The 22994-nt window shown below is 32.7% G+C and overlaps 1 protein-coding gene across 1 annotated transcript; it reads left to right on the top strand.

Annotated features, from left to right (window-relative positions):
- Positions 1-5834: 5834 nt before the first annotated feature.
- On the top strand, positions 5835-22180 carry LOC134242926 (unconventional myosin-X-like). The gene is made up of 14 exons (XM_062725124.1): positions 5835-5930; positions 8304-8369; positions 8569-8796; positions 9031-9145; positions 9532-9685; positions 11233-11341; positions 11489-11600; positions 12394-12462; positions 12568-12691; positions 13204-13435; positions 18074-18129; positions 18247-18396; positions 21359-21488; positions 21974-22180. The coding sequence occupies exons 1-14, from the start codon at positions 5835-5837 to the stop codon at positions 22178-22180; spliced, it is 1848 nt and encodes a 615-aa protein (XP_062581108.1).
- The last annotated feature ends 814 nt before the right edge of the window (positions 22181-22994 follow it).

The following is a 22994-nucleotide window of genomic DNA, read 5'->3' as shown; positions in this document are numbered from 1 at the left end:
TTGTATAATTTATTAACTCGCCCATATACATAATGAGAATTTAAACTATCTGGAAACCTTGAGTGATAATTGTGATTGTACTTTAATATCATTTTATTACCTAATCAAGTGAATTTTGTTGTTTTATTAGAGATTTAATATTTTCATCTATTCTGTATGTGTTTTAAGTTTTTCTTATTTTTTCAAACCGATCTATTGACCGGTCAATAGACAGCGCGTTCTATTGACCGGTCAATAGACTGCACGTTCTATTGACCGGTAATGTATTTCGGAAAAAAAAACGATGCGGGTTTCGAAATTAGTTGTTTGTAACACTGCACAGACATGGTAAACAATCGTTTTATTCAATCTTTCGACATTGGTTTGAAAAAATGGGCGATTTCAATGGTAGGATATTTTATTTAATGAGAGTTACTTTTAATTAATACACTGTGGGACTTGGAGACTGGTTCTTCGGGTGAGACCTATCAACCGAGGTCCCGTATAGCAGTAGGTGCTCTGCTGGCACGAAAAAGGTCCCTCTCCACCGGGAAGTGGTGGCGTCTCTATTCGAGTGAAAAATTTTCGAGAGGAATGTAAACAATAGTCTATACAATCAATCTTTAATTAATATTACAGATGAACCATATCTAGATAAAAAATTAACAATATGATACGGGAACCTTATGTACTGAGTATACAATTATGAACACTTAATACGGAAAATAAAATTCGGTAATAAAACAGTTATTTAATGCCTGAGCAGTCAATAGACCAGAAAATTTTTCCCTCGGTGCAGGGAACAGCTCAATGTGTTCTGTTGCCCTCGGCCGCTGGCCTCGGGCAAAAGAACACACTGAGCTGTTCTGGCCTCGGGCAATAAAACACACTGAGCTGTTCCCTGCACCTCGGGAAAAATATTCTGGTCTATTGACTGCTCAGGCATTAAATAATTGTATAATAGTCCGAGTTAATAATAGAATGATCATATAAGACTCCATCTTAACAAGATATGTTTGTTTAAAGTCTCTTTAAAAAAATCACTTATATGGAGACGCCACCACTTGCCGGTGGAGGGCTACAAATTTTGACCTAATATACTCGGAGCTCAGGACTACTGAGCAGTGAGGGACCTAGCTGTAGCTACTGCGACACGGAATCTTTGTTCATACTGTCTTTCCCGAGGGGCTGATCTCCACGTCCCACAGTGTGATTCTAACCCGCAACATACATGTGTGGAATAGAAATATCAGAAAAATCAATCAGATCCTACGAACAGGGACATTTTAAAAATAAATTTTGGTGAAATATATGAACAAGTGCTCTTCAGAACAGTTAGAAAAAAATGCAAAAAAAGATGAAAAAGTAAAGGATTTCATAATAAGATGTAAATTGAACAGCTGCTTTTCAAAAAAAAAAAAAATTCAATTACACTCAGAATGAATCAATGATCACAGATTATTTCTAGGGAAAATATTTTATAAAATATGAAATATTTTTGAAATTATTAGAAATATAGTTCTAGCGTTTTACATTTGTTTTTACAATTTGTTTAAAAAAATAGCTATAATTGTGGCGGAAAGAGAATATTGCGATCTATAATATAAACACTCGGCATAAAAAAAAAAACAAACAACAATACAATGAACTGTAAGTATATTAAGTACGTTAATTGAAAGCTAATATTTATACAGTGACATATTGCGAAATAGCATTGATCATAAGTTTCTTTCAAGGACACGGCTTTTATTTTTTCCGAAGCTACTTTTAAATATACCAAGAGTTTCATCAATCTAAAAGTACATGAAATGAAAAACTCTGCCACGACTGAAGCTTTTACACTTTATGATATAGATCAAGTGCTACTCAACTTCAAGGTGATGAGCCCATGTGAAAACTGTCATTTTTTTTCCATCGAATTAACATAATGTATCCTCCACATGCGGTTTACGACAAAGTCTGATTCTTAATCTATACTTTTAATGAAGTTTGTGATAATATAAGAATTTCCCGCCTTGGAAGTATAATTGACATCAAAGATCTAGCAAAGAAGCTACTTTTTTTCATTTACATATATAAGTCAGTATTTAACTTGTTGTGTTTGAAGGCAATGATTTTCTTAAACTTAACACTTAAAAATAATCAGACACAATTTCACAACATTTCTACTATGGTTGAAATCTCACTATATTAGGGGTATATAAAGATATAGTTGAAGGGGGAAAATGAAGTTAACGAACAATTATAAATCTTATAAATTCTGTTTACATCAAGAGTCCTAAAAAGAGGTTGCGTCACAGTAGGGGTTGGAACGATAAAGATCACTCTCTGCTCATTGGCCCTGTGTGCCGAGTAATGGTCAAAATTTGAAGCCCTTCACCGGTACATTTATATAATTTTATGTTGACGTCTACATGAGTGAAGAATCACCGAAAGGGAAGTTAAACAACAAACAATCAATTAATCAATATAATTATCATGCATGCCGTCGTTTCGTTAATACCATGCATATTCTCATTATTTCGATTTATATTGTAGTACACTGTACATTATACTTAGTGTATGCCATTTTTAGAAACAATATATTATCTCGCAGTTGCGGTTTATTCTGTCGTTCGTATATCTTATAACATTATGTATGACGTGTTATTTCCTCTGTAGTCTGTACATTGTAACACGAGCTTTGATTGGATACAAAGTCGGGTGTAAATTTCCGTAAACCCGACTTCAGCCGGGGATTAAAAAAAAGCGTGACGTCACAATACATAGTTTCTCTATGAGAAAAAGCTAATAACATGACGTGACTATATACATTGTAGGACGTATAGTATACACCTATTTACTGGCTATGAGGACAATAGCAAGTTTATCGTTCCCCAAGACAGCAAACTATTTCCCGAGGCGCAGCCGAGGGAAATAGTTTGCTGTCGAGGGGGACGATAAACTTGCTATTGTCCTCATAGCCAGTAAATAGGTGTTTTATTATACCGATGCTGACTTAACTTTTGTTAACTTTTGGGAGTCCAGGGTACACACAATTATGATATTCCATATTATACCGATGCTGACTTAACTTTTATTACGTCATAATACATATGCGTCACAATCCGTATAAAACCAGAAGTTTTCCGAGATGAAAAGCGAGGGAAACAGAATGCTGCCGGTGAATAGTTTGATGACTATTTCACCATGGGCGGATAGCACAAAAACTATTTCACAGTAGGGGCTGTTTGGAAAAGATAGCATGTTTATTCGTCATGTTTTTATATTGAACAAATTCACAGAGGTATAATAACAAAAACTATACCCCGAGGTATGGCTTTACTATGCCAGGACTATCAAAGATAGCTATTTAACCTTCTTAACTTTATATAGGAAATATTCTAACAGAAATATAATAATAAATCTTATATCAGTAGCTTGATACACAGTTTTATGAAGAATTATTTGGGTACAAAGGAAATGAATTCGTTACCCATGTCCAATCTCGTAATTATAATTATTACATTAATTACCATTTTTTACAATGATTACAACATATCACATTGTACACAACTTGTTTTTTTTTTGTTCACACGACTCAGTATCTCGTAGGTAAGACAGAAATATTATAGTTTCAACTGTCAACAATACGAAGTTCACTGCTTCAATGGATTTACAAAAGAAATATCAAAATCTTGATATGTACAGAAAAATAACATAATTGTATAATGAATACAGTGATTGAAAGGTCATGGGCGAAACATATATCTTCAAATGTATGAATATTTTTCAGAGAACGAAAGAATCGGTTCTCAGAAAAGAATGTTTTCTACGAACCGAAAACTGTAACAAACCAGAAGTCTCTGTCGAGACTGACGCTCTACTGGTTTGTACTTATAATAAAAAAAGAGAAAAGTAGCAGTTGGGATATAAAACTTTACAAAAGCAATAAACAGAATAATGACAAATATCGATACACAGAATTATGTATCTTAGTGTAGTCTACATGTGTGCCAAGTTATATTGAAATCAGACCAAAACTGTAGGAGGAGTAGCATTTTAAATGTATTTCAAAGAAATTTCTTTTTTAAGTAACAACAGCAACACCGTTCATTGAAACAAAAACCTATATACAGAATTATGTATCTTAGTGTAGTCTACTTGTGTGCAAAGTTATATTGGAATCAGACCAAAACTGTAGGAGGAGTAGCATTTTAAATGTATTTCAAAGAAATTTCTTTTTTAAGTAACAACAGCAACACCGTTCATTGAAACAAAAACCTATATACAGAATTATGTATCATAGTGTAGTCTACTTGTGTGCAAAGTTATATTGGAATCAGACCAAAACTGTACGAGGAGTAGCATTTTGAATGTTTTTCACAGAAATTTCTACTTTTAGTAACAACGGCAACAACGTTCTTTGAAATCAAAAACCAACACACAGAATTATGTATCTTAGTGTAGTCTACTTGTGTGCCAAGTTATATTGAAATCAAACCAAAACTGTAGGAAGAGTAGCATTTTGAATGATTTTCACAAAAAAATCTATTTTTAGTATCAACGGCAACACCGTTCATCGAAATCAAAAACCAATACACAAAATTATGTATCTTTTTGTAGTCTACTTGTGTGCTAAGTAATATTGAAATCAGATTAAAACTGTAGGAGGAGTAGCATTTTGAATGATTTTTCACAAATTTTTCTATTTTTAGTAACAACGGCAACACCGTTCATCGAAATCAAAAAGCGATACACAGAATTATGTATCTTAGTGTAGTCTACTTGTGTGCCAACTTATATTGAAATCAAACCAAAACTGTAGGAAGAGTAGCATTTTGAATGATTTTCACAAAAAAATCTATTTTTAGTAACAACAGCAACACCGTTCATCGAAATCAAAAACCGATACACAAAATTATGTATCTTTTTGTAGTCTACTTGTGTGCTAAGTTATATTGAAATCAGATTAAAACTGTAGGAGGAGTAGCATTTTGAATGATTTTCACAAATTTTTCTATTTTTAGTAACAACGGCAACACCATCCATCCAAATCAAAAAGCGATACACAGAATTATGTATCTTAGTGTAGTCTACTTGTGTGCCAAGTTATATTGAAATCAAACCAAAACTGTAGGAAGAGTAGCATTTTGAATGATTTTCACAAAAAAATCTATTTTTAGTAACAACAGCAACACCGTTCATCGAAATCAAAAACCGATACACAAAATTATGTATCTTTTTGTAGTCTACTTGTGTGCTAAGTTATATTGAAATCAGATTAAAACTGTAGGAGGAGTAGCATTTTGAATGATTTTCACAAAAAAATCTATTTTTAGTAACAACAGCAACACCGTTCATCGAAATCAAAAAGCGATACATAGAATTATGTATCTTAGTGTAGTCTACTTGTGTGCCAAGTTATATTGAAATCAGACCAAAACTGTAGGAGGAGTAGCATTTTGAAAAATTGTTTACAGACGGACAGACAGACAGACACAACAGACGGACGGACGACGGACGCATTACTATCGCATAAGCTCTTCTGGTCTCTGACCAGTAGAGCTAAAAATATACTTTAATTATGATATTCATTAAAAACGCACACACAATGGCCAGCGTTGCTCAAATGAAATCAAGACCCCCAAAACCTATTTAAATAGCATACCTAACTATATAAACCCCGATCCTTTACTTGGAAAATACACATGGTATTTAAATGTCTAAAAATAGAAACTGCGCTTTAAATCAGTCGTTCATGATGCTAACTCATTTGCTCGCAAATACGTAGAGGATTACATATAAGCTGTGAATTCAGATGATCACAGAAAGAACAACTAATTGGATAGCTAATCAGACATTTACTGCCCAATATGGACTGTCCAGATGATCTTTCACAGTTAGCTGACCTTTCGGAGGACAACATCACTAAAGTTGTCAAGATCAGATATAAAGAAGACAAAATATACGTAAGTATTCGGCTATTACATGAACGTACCTTTCGGTTTATGTTTCATAACCTAATATGTACAATGTCTTGTGTTGCTGAGTTTGTTTGTTTGCAGTTTATAGTCCCTCTCGAGGAATTTTTCACTCATATTGAGACGCCACCACTTGCCAGTGAAGGGCTGCTATCTCGGAAATTGAAATTTAAACAGTGAGAAATCTTTATTGTTATACCTTTAAAAATTGTTCCTATACAAATCCATACAGAAAAAAGTCTAAAATTTTTAATGTTTTGCTGAGCGGGCATAAAAAAAAATCGATGTTGGACCGCTGAGTGAGATGTTGGACCGCTCGGAGAGATGTTGGACCGCGAACATCACAGAATGAGCGGAGCTTAATCTTATTTTCATTCTTTGGTTTTAAACAGTGACAGATTTAATGTAACATTATGTAATATAGTACAAAATACATGCATGTCAAAAAATATGTAATAAAATGAAATGTATAACAAAACATTTATTGACAGAGTTCTCGGGAAAGATGCGTTTTGTCGGACCCTCGAACCAAACTGTCTGCCTTTGGCCTAACGGCCTCAGGCAGACAGTTTGGTTCTTGGGTCCGACAAAACGCATGTTGCCCTCGAACTCAGTCAATAAATGTATATTGTAACAACCCCTACTGTGAGGCGGGATCTTGGTCCCAGCTCAAGGATGACATCATATGAATTAAATTGGAAAAAATTGTTTAAGTAATAAAATCATTGTTTTTTACGATAAGGTGAAATTGTGATGTATCCGGATTTAATTGTTGAAATTCCCCTTACACCCTACCATTCAAGTAAAAACGACTACTGGGAAAAAACATTCAAAGCCATGTTTTATTTACACACAAATCCCACTAGCATCAAATATAATTTCCTTGACCCGCCTTTGACAATTTTTTTTTATTTTCCTGAAGATGTTCAATTTTAATCAATTACAATATCTTGGGCGTTACTTTCTCTGCTATCAAAATAGGGTGCTAGTTGATTTCTCTTGGATTACTTTACTATATATAATATAGTACATGTTCGTATTTATAAATCAATATATTTAACAAAATAATGTTTAAATACATGTAACTACTTTAAAATTTCAAGATTTTATTATTTCAATTACTTCTTTCACCCACATTCGCCCGAGTGGCACAGTGGTTAGAGCGTCTGCTCTAGAGTCGCGAAGTAAGGAGCCAATCCTTACGTCGCAGGTTCGAATCCCACTGTGGGACGTGGAGACCGGTCCTTCGGATGAAACTGTATAAACCGAGGCCCCGTGTCGATGTAGGTGCTGGCACAAAAAAGATCCCTAACTGCTAAAAGGCCCTGAGTGCCGAGCGTAGGACAAAATTTGTAGCCCTCAACCTGCAAGTGGTGGCGTCTCCATATGGGTGAAAAATTCTCGAGAGGGACGTTAAACAACATATAATCAATCAATCAATCTTTCACTCACAAGCCCTTCATTTATTTATGCAACACATGTTAGAGGCACTCATAATTTACTGCCATACGTGTACATGTATCACATTGGGCCTTCTCCCCTATCTAAAACCACAAATTAATGTTACAGTTAGAGTAAGGAGATGGGATAGTGAGCATGTAGTTTCGAGATATGACAGTCTTTTTTAATGTAACGTTCAATATTTCGTAGAACAATCATTTTTGCAGAATATATTTATTTACTATGGAATTCAAGTATCTGTAAGAGTATTGAATATTTATGATCACTTGTCATTAATGTTCAGCGAAATTTACATTGTTTTCAAGGGCAAAGAGGGGAGGGAGCCGGAAGGACAAATAATTTTACATGAAAGGTGCAAGAATTAGCCATTGAAATATTAAATACTCTGCTCACTGAAATGGAATAAGAATTTTTGTATGATGCAGGTTTTCTATCATTGGATTCAATATAATTTGATATCTTGTAAACTTGATATCTTTTTGCCATTTGTGTAAATAAGTATTTTATGCACAGGATATTTTAAAGAATATGTAACGAAGTCTATAAAACCGTCTTTTACAAATTTTGTCATAATGACAATGCGTAATAAAGAAATAAGAAGCCCTTCAAAAGAAAAAAAAACTATCACGCGATGTATTAACAAAGCAAATAATGCAGTGAAATCTTATACAGATGTTTATACTCTTAAGATATAATTTCGCTGAGATAATGATCAAACGAGCGTATCATATTGCAATCTTTTTCATGTTATTTGGGAAAATACCCATGGAAACTTTAAACAACTTCCTTGTCAGCTTTGGACCTGTGTCCCTTTAAAGTGATTGACAGCGCCGTCTTTTACCTCAAATGTCTAAATGTCCTCATATTCTGTTTCTAAGTATTTCTTTGTTGTATTTTTAGACAAACGTTGGGGAAATTCTTCTTGCAGTAAATCCTTGCAAAGAACTAACAATATACACAGAAAATGTAAGCTATTTTTATCATTTTGCGCATAAATGATGAATGCACTTTGAGAAATAAATGATGGTACTTTATATCTTTGAACATCAAAATTAAAATATGAGAATACCAGATTATTTTGAAAAGAAACCCTTAATGTTTATAATCAAGTTAACAAATCTATAGTTTACTTTCGAATTGAAATAAATATGAATATTATATTAAGACCAAGAAGCAATATGACTGGGGAAACTTCGACGCAAAACTCCCTCCACATGTGTTCGACATTGCCACAAGAGCATATCGACGCATGCGTCAGGCAGATGGAAACCAGATTATACTGGTTTGTGGCGAATCAGGCGCGGGAAAGACGGAGAGTGCAAAGTACATGGTTGAGCACCTAATGCACATGGTCGGCCATGGTACAAAAGACCTGAATGAACGAATTGTAAAGGTAATATAACTGAAAGAAAAACAGTAAACTCTATATCTTATACGTAATAAAAGATTAAGCATATAATTATTGTAGAAGAAAGAAAGAGAGAGAGAGAGAGAGAGAGAGAGAGAGAGAGAGAGATATTTAAAAAAATCTAGCACAATTATTTTTATGTGTAGTATTAAAAACTATTTGATTGGGAAAAATGTGTTCTCTTTTCGCTTTTAGTTATTGGAAAATTCAATGTTTCAGATAAACACCTTACTTGAGACTTTTGGAAACGCCAGAACAAAAATGAATCACAATTCGAGTAGATTTGCCAAATTTTTACAATTGAGCTTTGGTGAAGACGGGCGAGTGATAGGTGGTAAAAAGACATATGACAATATTTCGTAATTTTTTTTTAGCTTATTATTTTTGTGTTGTTATTTATTTTTGCTTCTCTTATTTTTATTTTCTTTATTTTTTACATTATGTTCTCTTCTTTTTCGGTTTTTTTGTTTGATTTTTGTATTAATTAGAATTAATACTGTATAAATTAAAGGACTTGAACAAAAATTTCTTTAAAAAAAGAAATGGAATTTTTACAGCATAAAAGGCCGAAGAGATTTCCGTTTTAATATTTTCACCGAAAATTCTAAAAAGAAAAAAAAAACAAATTATTGAAAAAATGCTAAAGTCTTAGTGTAGGTGAAAAGGTTTTCATTCAAATCATTCAGAAAATAACATGAATTATTGTTGGCTCAACTTTAGCAATTGTCCGGGACTACATGCTTGAAAAATGTCGAGTTGTCGCCAGGACTCCTAATTGCCAAGAAGGAAACTTCCACATCTTTTACGCCCTGTTTGCAGGATTGTCCGAAAAAGAGAAACGGGACCTTTATCTACAGAAACAAGAAACCTACGAGTACGTTACATTTTTTTTTCAGTGTTTGCTGCATTTAAGAATTGTAAATAGAGTGGTATACATGTACACAATAGCGAAGTAATACAGCAAAACTCGGTTATAACGAAGTCACAGGGACCTATGAAATTACTTCGCTATATCCGTAATTCGTTATAACCGTATAAGAAAATCATTAAATTTATATAGCTGGGGATCCAAGATGACTTCGCTATTTCCGTAAATTCGCAATATCCGTGTTCGTACTAAGCGAGTTTTGCTGTATAGCAGTGTCATAGCAACAAGCTGTTGGATATCTTATGGATCTAAATTGCCCTCCCTCTTTTCTCATGAAACAATTTATTCAAAATCTTATGTACAGTAGAGCCTCATTTACCCGGACGCTTTGGTTCCTAGTTAATTTGTCCGGATATGTGAAGTGTCCAGATACCTGAATATTATCAGTTAAGCAAGACAATATAACATTAAAAAATTCTGTCCCAGTGAAAAATCGTCCGAATATTGAAGCATCCGAATATTTGGCGTCCGGATATCTGAAGGTTAACTATATACATGTAATGAATAGGGGAAAAACTTCCTTTGACATTCAACATCAATTTAACATATGTCGATGACCCATTATCAATCCATTATGTTCACGTCCATTCATTTGTCAACTCAATATATATCCTCAGTGAGGTTGATGTACAAGTGCCTGACACATCTGTTTTGTATATAAAGACCCTTTCCTGAAAAAAGATTTTAAAGTCACCAAAAACCAAGCTTTATGATATGTGTTGACTTCAACTTTCAAATCGTCAACTTCCTTTAATTATGTAGCAATCTACCATGATCACTTTTTTATGGTTAAAGTGTCTCAGATGATTCGATATACGAAAGCATACGAACACATTTCTTAAACGAGGCAAGCTATTGACATTCAAGTTGATGAAACAAGAATATACGCATGTTAGAAGTCTTGTGTAAAGTCTTCATGTGTATAATTTAATTAATGCTGACTGACATTTTTCATACTTATTGCTAGGCCAATACTGTAAAATCATATTCAAGTCAAATATTCGTGGTTTGTGTAAAATATATTGCTTCATTGGGATATGATTTTATGGCAGATGAATTGTTCAGTGGTAATATATTTAAAAAATTGCATTTCGTGGTGGACAATCATTTGTAAATTCGTGGATCTTTTCGAATTTGAAATTTAAACCCCCAGAAAATTTGTGATTTCAAAGTACATGTATGTACACACTGAACTTTCTATGGAAGCTTTCTGTTTTTCATGATCATGACATAAAGAACATGACAAATGAAACAGGTCAGTGGATTTGTTTCTCGTCCATGGCATCTGGTCCCACTTCTAATGTTTTAGAGGCCCATGTTTGCTCAGCTTATCACTTGTGTTGTTCGAAGAATTTATAGCCTAAAAACCGTACGTTCTCTCAGAGTAAATTTTTCTTACAGATGCGTAGTATTGTACCTAATAGCCACTTATAATATACGTTGTTTGAATAACATTTAAGTTTTCTTTCTATCTAATACATTCGTGATAACAGGATACTTCAAGGGAGTGCTGAAAATTTAAGAAGTGAAAAGAAAGAGGAATATCGCAGCAGATATGAATCCGTTCGACGGATTTTAACACAAACTGGAATGAAAGAAGATGTAAGAAATGTTAAAATTGTTTGAAATACTAATTGTAAAAGTGACCACTGCTGATAAATTGTGTATTTGGTTATCTAATGAATATAAAGTATTTACAGTAAATTGTTTTAAAATTTTTGTCAATCATTATCATATTTTGATATCTAGGAACAAAGGATAATGAAAAAGATGCTAGCTGCCATTTTACATTTGAGTGAAATCAAATTTGATGGAGTGGAGGGTCGTGTTGAGATAAAGTATGAGGAAACTCTGGAACAAGGTTAAATACATTCTCTCTTTTATATCAGTGTGAAATATTCTCAACATATTTTCTTTCATGTATTATATCATTAACTTCATAAAATACTAAAACAGAATGAGCAATCCCCAACATTCCAAAAAATATACTCCAATTAATTGACTGATTAGGCATAATATACATGTTTGTTAATATATTGATAAGTTTGAGACATTGAAATCTATACATGAACATCAAAAGTACATGTAAAAACGCTGAAATTTGGACTAAATATAGATAGAAATTTAATGAAGAAAATTGCTATGATAAAACAGTGTTTACTATGACGTTATTATGCTTCTTCTAAGTTTGTCTCTATACTACATGTATCAATGTCTAACTAGACCAACAACGTATTAAAAGAATTTATGTAACGTAAACATACTACATGTATCCGAAACAGTGTAAAGCTTTGTTGCAACCACTATAATAACGACCACTTTTGAAATATTTTTTTTAAATAGTGGTTGATAGTGCATTTCAGTAACAAACAGGGTATGCAACCACTATTGAAATTAGACCACTTTTAAAATAATTGTTTCAATAGTGGTCGTTACTTTAATAGTAGTTGTAACATAGCTTCATGTTTGCTAAGATAAGAAAAAATCCAATATCATTCATATAGGGAACCAAACGCAAATGCATAGGATAACCCTTGTTGTAAAAAAGTTGTACATTTATCGTGCAATGGACAAATTTAGCAAGTCGATAGGATTTTTGTTTCCAGAAGTTATAAAGAAATTGCATATCATAAAGGAACTATGTTTATTTATAGCTGCTGATCTACTGGGAGTCCAAACTACAGATTTGAAGAAAGGCTTGCTTCAAAAGTCCGAAAAAGCAGGTGACTTAATTTAGCTTGCACACTATGTACACCGAAGTCCCCTGACCTAAAAAAAATACATGTTACGTTGAAATTCCTTTTTTAAATTTTTTTTTTATTTTCTAGGGAGCAAAAATACACAGACAGCAGCCGAAGTCAATAGAGATGCTCTTGTAAAGCATACTTATGATAGGTTGTTTGGATGGGTAGTTAAAAAGATTAACGACAACCTGCACCCAAACAGAAAAAGGTTTGAATTTCAATTCATATATTTTATTGGTACATGTATCAATATTATTGAAACCGTTTACTCTAAAGCTAGTGATAAATTTTGGTGTATTATGTACACTTTTTAAAAAGGTAATAAGTTGAAAATAAATAAAAGAAGATAAAAGCAACCATGAAGTCAACAAGAATGTAGAAAGGCATACCCAAAAAATTATTGTCGAAATAATGCTTAAATCACATTTAAAAATCTACAGATCAAATATTTATTAAAAAAAACCAAAACACTTGTTTTTTTTTTTTTTTTTCAAGCACATAAGAAAGGAATGAATATACGTATAACTATTGAATTACCTTGATATATACATGTACAGTGAAAATTGTCTAATTGTTCAATCCGTCTCACTGTGAAATAATTTATATATAAACGTTTTCTATTTTTTGTACACGTACATGTACTCTGATAAATCTTACACCTTGTCAATCCCAACAGAAAATTCTTTCACTGCATTATTTAAATATTTTTTACAGTCACAGGAACAATGGGATGAAAGACATTGGAATATTGGATATTCCAGGATTTGAAAAGCTTCAGGACAACAAATTTGAACAATTGTGCATTAATTTTGTGAACGAACAACTGCAGGTATCCATGAACCGAATCCTTATTGAGGAGGAACAGAGAATTTATCACTCAGAAGGAATTAATGTTGGTATTGGAGATATAAGTAAAGGGGAAACATGCATGGTTGATGTTTTTGAAATGAAGGCAAGACATTTCATTCTGATCATATTCTTTAACTTTATTCGATAGTAATATAGCCCATTTGAATTAATGAAAGCTGTTGTTAGTAGTAATTTCTGGGATAGAAAGCACAATTCAGTAAAATGAATATTAACCACTGAAGTTTGTAGATTTTTGGCATTCACAAACGCTTCGGTTGCCATTCCTATACCCAATTGCTGATACTGATACTTAAGCTTTCATCGCCTTTACGATAATGAACAAAATAGCGATGAAGCAAAGGAAATGTATTGTGATCAATTGTTAAGCAACTGTCTCGTTGTGCAAATTGTGGGTTAAACGCAAAACGCGGAAAGAAAAATAATATTCCAGACAACACAGAAACTTAAAGAAGAATATTAAAGGCAAGTTTTCAAAACTTTAATTACATAGTACAATTATTTATTTTATAGTCAAAAGGACTATGGTCAACACTTGATGACACTACAAAGCTCCCCTTTGGTGATGATCGAAGTTTTGTGGAAAAATTGCAATCAAATGCCAAAGACTTTGACAAGCATCATATATTGAAGTTTACGAGAAGCAGAGAAACTAACTTTAGTATTCAACACTTTGCAGGCGAGGTAGGTGATAAAGATATGATTAATAATTATTATAATTAATTCATTTGCTGGTACATGACATATGTTATACATTTTTTGGAATCATTTTTTTTTTCAAATTTGATATTATTATTAAAACGATGACTATTTTTTTCTCAAAAACCATATTCAATCAAACATCAAACTTTTAGATTTGGTATAACTGTGAAAACATTCTTGAAAAAAATCGAGATAAGCTGACGGAAGGACTAGAAGAAGTCATGAAGAAAAGCAGTGAAAAAGTCATAAGTTCCTTGTTTTCCGCCGAAAAATCAATAACTGGTACATTCTCTGTGTAAGTTTCCATGCTAGAAAATTTAAACATGAAAGTTTTTGGCAAAGGCATTATCTTACCATACAGGTATTATGCCTTTTCTTCTATAGGGAGACATATTGTTTTGATCGATTAGCTTTTATAGCTCATCTGTGCCAAAAACATGAAACATAATTTAAACATATTTACAAATATACATGTATCTACCTGAAATGTATAGCTGTATAGTGACTACATTTAAAAAAATCGTTATTAAAATTCTTTTTAAATCCTTAACTTATTAATAATTAGACTTTGCTTTTATGAATTGTATTTGATTGTGTTCAAACCAAACATGCAACATTCTGATTGATTTGTAGCACACTAGCAATGGAACAAATCTCTAGGAAAGAAATGGTGTTTGAAAGGCAGTGAGTACAGAATCGCAAGTGAGTTAAGGCTAGATATGGGTTTTCTATGCAAATGAGCTAATAAAAATGCATCAATTGTATATTTTATGTACAGAGAAAGTTCAAAATGATTTTCTTATACATACAATGTACCCACAGTATATTATTGCAAGTGCACATTATGACATCATATTATGACATCATAGTCCTTTCCCATTCAAGAAAATAAAACACATCAACAAAACAACGTCGGCGCAAGGGCATAGCCTATTTAATTTAAAATAAATAAAGTATAATATTAAGAAAAATATTCTTAAAATTAATAAAATTACTGCACAAATCCTATCCTTTTGTTCAATCGATAAAAATTTTACTAAACTTACACTGGACTGTACATTTTTTACCCTGTTTCAACTTAGAACTGTGCAAATAGTAACTAAACAATTTCAGTGTTGACATTTGTGCAGCAATTTCTTAAATCTTTCGAATATTCTGCTTTTTCTTATACCTTGTTTCTGTAAAACAAGGTAAGGTATGCCCTTGCGCCGAAGCTATTTTGTTGATGTTTCTTATAAACTTGTGTAGTAAAGGTCGATGACGTCATAATATGACGTCATAATGTGTACTGGCAGTTGCATATCGTGGGTACCAAGAATGTATTAGAAAACAAGCCTTAACATTTTCTTTGCGGTATGTATAGCAATAATGGGTCTTACTTAATATTTTGCATAGAAAACTCCATACGTAGCCTTAACTCACTTGCGATGTATCGAAATCCAAGAAAATAATTCATACTCAGTATTAATTGAATGTGTATAAATTTGAAACGTTCAATGAAAAATAAAAATTTGTATTAGAACAAGACTGCATCAAATTTCTGAGACATTTAATTAATAACTTGATAAATAAAATGACATTTATTTTTTTTTCAGAAATCATATCGGGAAAAAGGGAATCCCTGGACCTAAATCCCACAAAACAGTCGTTAATTACTACAGGGTATCCTGAGAGTCTTACACAGCACACTATCTGACAGAGACTTTAAATGATTTTCTTTTCCAAATTAATTCAAAAACATAAAATTCGCTTATTTTTTTTTACATTGATTTATGCAAATTTCTAGGAGTATTTCTTAAATACAATCCAACATGATACGTTTATGAAACTTTTTAAAATATTGTTTGCATTGCATCAATTTTGTTCTCCTTATAATACACGTTTTTAGCTCACCTGAGCCAAAGGCTCAAGTGAGCTTTTCTGATCAAAATTTGTCCGTTGTCTGTTGTCGTCGTTGTCGTCGTTGTCGTCGTTGTAAACTTTTCACATTTTCATCTTCTTCTCAACGCAGCACAGTTAAGGTTACAAAAAGGAGGCGGAGCCTAATTTGTACGGGAAAACTTGACTATGACATCAATCATACACAATATACGTCATACAACATTTCTTTAAAATACCACAAAATGAGTTTATCTGATAATTTAACCAGTAAGAAATCATCAAACTACATAAAAACTTACTTCAGCGTGTTGTTTTGTCGTTGGTTAAATCCCACATAACAAGTTATAAACAAGGCACTGATCGCAATACACTTGTCAATATGACGTCATTTCTTACAACGTGACGTAGTTTGTATGCAGTGAGAGACAGATCAAGTAATATTTTCTCAACAAAATATGTATTCTCTAATTAAATAAAATATTATTTACAGATATTCTATGGGACAATAACTTGAATTTAATGTCTTCTTCGCTATTTTATCAATATATTTTCTGTACATTACGTATTTAATTGACACTGCCGTATATTTGTATGCAAGTACATCGGAGGGTAATGTGGGGGGTCTTAATAAATCGATCTAGTGCAAGGGCATACGCTCTATGGGTCAAATTAAGCTTTTACATTTCAACTATAGAACTAATAAGGTATCTGAAAAGTGCTGCGATCCTGATGAAATCTTAAAAACAATATAATTATATCAGTATTTCATGCTGCTGACCAGCAAAAAATATAGCATTCGGTCATACAACTATAATTTTAACAATAAAATTGCAGAATTTAGACAGGATCGCAGCACTTTTTAGAAACTACGATACATGTTGAAAATATTTATATACTAAACTTGGAAATTTAACTTGGTTATGCCCTTGCACTATTGATATTTATATGTAACATCAATACTTAAAGTCAATGTGCTAAAATCGCGTGACTGCCGCATCACGTGACTAATTTAAATATAAAATATAATTGTCCTCGACATGTAGTTATTAATCATAATTACACTTATCCAATATAAATAATGTACTAAAAATAATCGCCATCCCGATTACGAATACATTTTTAAATACAAAATTTAGCCGGTATTTCCATTGCGCACCTTAACTGTACTGCGAAGAACCATTGGGCCAATTTCAACCAAACTTGCTACAAAGTATCCTTGGGTGAAGGGGATTCAAGTTTGTTCAAATGAAGGGCCACGCCCTTTTCCAAGAGGAGATAATTATGAATTAGAGAAAAAATAATGGCATTTTTAAAAAATCTTCTTCTCAAGAACCACTGGGCCCCGATAGATGAAACTAATGTGGAATCATCCTCAGGTAGTGTAGATTCAAGTTTGTTCAAATCATGACCCCGGGTGTTAGGGCGGGGCCAAAATGGCCGATCAAAGTTTTACATAGGAATATATAGGAAAATTCTTTAAAAATCTTCTTCTCAAGAACCACTGGGCCAGGAAAGATGAAACTCATGTGGAATCATCCTCAGGTAGTGTAGATTCAAATTTGTTCAAATCATGACCCCCGGGGGTAGGGCGGAGCCAAAATGGCCGATCAAAGTTTTACATAGGAATATAAAGTAAAAAAAATCTTTAAAAATTTTCTCAAGAACCACTGGGCCAGGAAAGATTAAACTCATGTGAAATTATCCTCAGGTAGTGTAGATTTAAGGTTGTTCAAATCATGACCCCAGGGGTAGGGTGGGACCAAAATGGCCAATCAAAGTTTTACGTAGGAATATATTGGGAAACCTAGCTTTTAAAATCCTCTTTTCAAGTACTTCAAATTCATGCTTAGTGATATTTATACATGTATGGAATCATCCTCAGGCAGTGTAGATTCTTGTTTGTTCAAACCATGACCCCCTGGGGGGTTAAAATTCAAGCCGCCCCCCCCCCCAACTCAGTAAACTTTCTGTTCTGATCTGATATGTGCTTTCTCCTAGCAAATTGCTCAGGTGAGCGATGTGGCCCCTGGGCCTCTTGTTTAGGAACTGGTTGGAAAGCCAAATGCATAATTATGAATAACAATATGAAAATATTTAATTTAATTTTTATGACGTAAAATGTGTTTTGTATTAAATCTAGGAATCGGCGAAGGAATTAAATAGAAAACTGAAGGAGGCGACACCACATTTCGTAAGGTAAATGAATTGTCTGTTAAGAAAAATAAATATATTTGAAATATAAGCCCTTTATAATTAGTATTGTCGTATGTTAATTCACTAATGATATATTATTGCCTGAAATCAACATTTCAGATGTATTAAACCAAACGAAGAACTTCAGCAGGATCATTTTGATGCCCCATTTGTCGGAAAGCAGTTGAGATACAATGGCATTTATGAGCTCTCGAAATATAGAAAAAATGGATTTCTTGTCCGGATAAAATTCAAAGATTTTGTTGAAAGGTTACTTACTATCAAACTGCATGCGTGAAATATATATCCTATTAGATACATGAAAAGACAATTGACGATTTCTACGCTTTAGAAATCAGTTTTTCAAATTAATTTCCTATTAATGTTAAGACGTATTAATAAGTGAGAATAAATTAGATGATTTTTTTCAGCTTTAACGCTTTCAACTCATTTGCCCTCTGAATTTACCGAAAGGTCTTAAGAGGGCAAATAATATGTACATGTGAAATCTTCTTTAATTAAAGTATTAAGTATTCATAGACCATATGAAAATATTGCAAATCTTGGTTTTTGTTAAAGATAAAATAAGAGGATGCAGAATAAGGATGTTTTCCCGAGTTTTCTCAATTCTTGTGTAACTTCTTCAAAGAGCTAGGTTCATTTTATGCATAAAATAGTCCTGTACTTACATCAATTAATTAACTATCACCATCTTTACCATTTCATACATCAAATTAAAGTAGAGACTTGGCTCTTTCATTTCCGATAATAATTTTTTTTTGAGAAACCAGATACATGTATTTGCAATCAGGCTTTAAGAAATTGCGATGTTCTTAAAATTTGAAGAAAACATGAGTGGTTAACTATCTTCAACCAAGAATTAAAATACGAGCACAGCCCACGATAAAAAAAATAAAACAAGTTTTTTGATCTTCAGAAACAGATCTTTTATTATGAATTTGCATACAGCTGTATTTTGGATCAGAGTTTGTGCTTTATATGAAATATTAAAGAAAATTCTTCAAATATAGACCATTTTCAAAGGAATTTACAGGATATGAGGAAAATGACGCATTTTGTGACGTCATAATTCATTAACTAGAAGGAAAATTACGTCGTGATTAATAGATCGTGGTCACCAACACTCCATGAGTTTAATACTGCATTTGCACCCTTAACAGAGGGTTTTTTTTAAAATAAATTCTCAGAGCTTAGTAAAGCCCAAAGCGGTCCTTGCTCTTTGAGATACTTTTCACTTCTGAAAAGATAAAGCACAAACTTGTCGATCTTAAGGTGCGGTTACACGATGAGATTTTTCATCAGATTTTCCATCCGATTTTTCCATCCGATTTGCTTTCGACTAAAATCTTACCGTGTGACCACCCAAGTCGAAAGTCGAAAGCAAAGTCTGATAGTCGTTTGGAAATCGGATGGAGATCTGATTTTCAATCGACGTTCTGAAGAAAAACGTGAAGTCTCAATGACATTTCCCGCGACACGAAATAAAAAAAACCATGTAAAATAATATCAGTTTTTAACTTTTTTATATATAAATACACCTGCGTAATGAAATAAAAAGAAAACTCCTAAACCCAAAAAACATTGTGTGGAAAAGAAAAAAAATTACTAGTACATGCATAAAAAAAATGTATTCTTCAATCATAGTTTGCAAGCACGGAAATTCGTGTCTTTATTATGCATTTATGATTTATCACAAATATTTCTTGGGTCATTCAAGAGTGCATTTAATAGATTACACTTCATTCAATTCGTGAATATTATCAAAAATTAAAGTGTTTTAAAATTAGCACACACTGTGCATGTAACTGATTAAAATTAAGATCTTTCACGCAATTTTTTTATATCGCTGTTAATTAATGGCAAATATAAAGTAGAAATCCCAAGCGACAACTTCATTCTGTAGCTGAAATTCCGAATTCTATAAAATTAAAGTTACAAGTTTTAAAAAAATTAACGAATTATTTTTATATAAATCTTTAATAAGTTACTAATTTCTTGAGGGTGAACGCTTTAATTAAAATACATGCGAATTCAACGCACTACATGTACATTTAACAAAGTGATCGTATTATTTGTATTGGCGTAAGAACCTGGAGGGATTTACCCCCTCAATTATTCTCGAAAGATTGACATGATATAGGCATTAAAAATTTATACATTGGGATGTAGGTTTAGCCCCCACCCACCCCCACCCCCCTTCAAGACGCAAGTTGCATTTTAGGAAAGAGGTAGGCATAGTGTTTAAAAAAAAAAAGGCAATGAAAGAAGTTCGACCCCCCCACCTTCCCTAACGAAAAATGGTTCTCGTATCTGACCAATGGACATATTTTTTTGCTTGTTGACCAAGTTTTGTTTGTAAGTTTGATTTTTTTTTCACTTTCACTCAGACCGACTCCTTTGAATTTGCTTCATCATTTGTCAATGATTTGGGAAGGGAAGGGAAACTCCTATTTCTCGATCTTGCACATTTTTCTACTATAATCAGCAGTAATTTCCTTAAAACATTTCAATAATCAGTTAATTTACATAGTACTCTCGGTAGAATTTATTCTATTTAAAAAATATTATTTTTAATTTTATAATAAAGAAAACAGTCTATCCTTTAAGTAACTACAAAATACATGTATTAATTTTGTTCCGCTTTTATCAAATACTGAAGAGCTTATTATAAAATGTTTCTCGCCTATTCATTTATATTAGAAAATTCTGAAAACGGCATATTTTCTTACCTTTCTGTGATCTTCTTAAATCCCATAACATAGAAGCAATACGCATTTTGTGGCAGAGGTGATAAGTTGTTTCAATTAATAAACTGTTTCATCATTCTTGAAGTCACCCCAAACCCGGTCCCAGGATCATGAAACAAACTTAGACTTAAGTCAGAATCTCAATCTTCTGTAAAATATTTATTATTTATCGAATAAATCTCTAATTTTGCAAATAACAACACTTTTATAAAACAATTTTGGGAAACAGTTTGATTTTGGCCTGTTTGACTTCCACAACATTTTAGTACATCAGAACAATTTTGACTTAAGCTTAAGATGCTTCATGATCCCGGGGCCTTGGGCCAAAAAGGGGTCTTTCCCTATCTTGTCTTTTCACATGCAGACAGTCTTAAATAATTATGTGAAAATTAAGTTTTAATGAATAAAAAAAGATACTTTGTAGAAGTTAATACTGATTACGTATTTATCGAATATTGTTTTAGGTACAAGATAATCTTGCCTTCAGATCACACAAATGAAGTTGGGGATGACATTGCAGCTATGATAGATGACTTACTTAAATCTCAGCCTGAGTTGAAATTGAATGGTTGCTTCAAAGTCGGAAAATACATGGTATATTACAATGTATAATGTTTTTTTTGTTGACCAAATTTATTAAATGGAAGTCCTTGTTAGAATCGAATTTTATTTGAATTCTGAAGTACAATAGTTGTGGTTATTATATATATTCCTTAAGGATCAGAATTACAAAGTTCCCAAAGTTACGTAAAATAACGCTATATTTTGAAAGTATGGAATAAGAGCAGTGTAGGAGAACGAAAGAGGTTTGATTACTATTTTCTACTTTATATTTTTCTACTTGACTATTTTCTATTTTCTAATTTAGATTTTTTTAGCATAATAAAACTGGTATCGACTATTTAGAAGAGAGACATCACCAGTAATCAGGTCTGAATAGGGTTGTCACCCTTAGGCGCAAACGCCGTCGGATAACACCCCCACAGAGACTTAAAAATTGGTGATGTCTCCCTTCTTAAAAATCGATAATTGTATATTATATCATTGTGATAAAATATGATAAAGGTTAACTATCATAGGTGTTTATGAAAGAGGAACTAAGCAACTTCATTGAGAAGCTTCTGAAAGAGGAAGAAGATAGAAGAAAACGAGAAAAGGAATTGATGGAGGAGAGAAGGAAACAGAAGGCGAAAATCGAAGAGGAAGAAAGACTAAGGAAAGAGAAAGAGAAAACCAAGACAGAGCAAAATTCCGACAAAGACAGAGAAACGAGAGATATTGTATGAACCTATAGCAAATTGACTTATACAATATTATACATTTATTGCATGATAGTGAGGGAAAATATGAAGACTTATTCAGCCAAGAAAATCATATTCCCCGAGGGCTTCGCCCGAGGGGAATATGATATTTCTTGGCTGAATAAGTCTTCATGTTTCCCGAACATTCATGCAATGAATTGTTTATTATACCGAAACAAGCAAAGCCTTTGAAATAAACATAAAACTTTCAAATTTGGCACCGCTCTCAAATTCACTTTCATTGTTAACGTAAAATTACTATAAAACCCTTTGGTCAACACATTGTCATCAGTTTTGTGACGTCAACCAGGCTATTGTGACGTCTACTACTCTCGGGAGTTTTCGTTCAACGAACTAGAACTATATTGCGGGAAAATTCACTAGGTGTTCCGAAGAGGTGGAATATGATGAAAAGCGTGCTGACGACGGGAAATATGAAGTTTTTTACGGCCCGATCACGTGATAACCTAGAACCAATCAGATAACGCGTTGTGTAGAATATTCATAATGAGGTATAATAATAGTTAATATCATTGTCAATTACCTCAAGCATATTTAACACGATTGTTTCACTATGATAGAAACAATCCACTTTTGGAAGTAAGATTAATGCAAAAAATACATGAAATTTTGTTAGCATTTTTTTCTCCTTTCTATAAAAACATAGAATAAAATTTAGGTAACACAAAGTTAGATTTGCCAAACAAGATTTATTTGCATAGTTTGATATATATTATAGGAATTTCTGTTAGCATATATAAGTAAAAGAAATATTACCATGTTTCGTAAGGCAGATATA

This window comes from Saccostrea cucullata, unplaced genomic scaffold (assembly GCF_032062105.1).
Source record: "Saccostrea cucullata isolate Sc308-1 unplaced genomic scaffold, CSIRO_AGI_Scuc_v1 ctg4776, whole genome shotgun sequence".
Lineage (NCBI taxonomy): Eukaryota > Metazoa > Mollusca > Bivalvia > Ostreida > Ostreidae > Saccostrea > Saccostrea cuccullata.
Note: the sequence above shows the minus strand (reverse complement) of the source record. Positions and strands in the feature narration are given on the sequence as shown.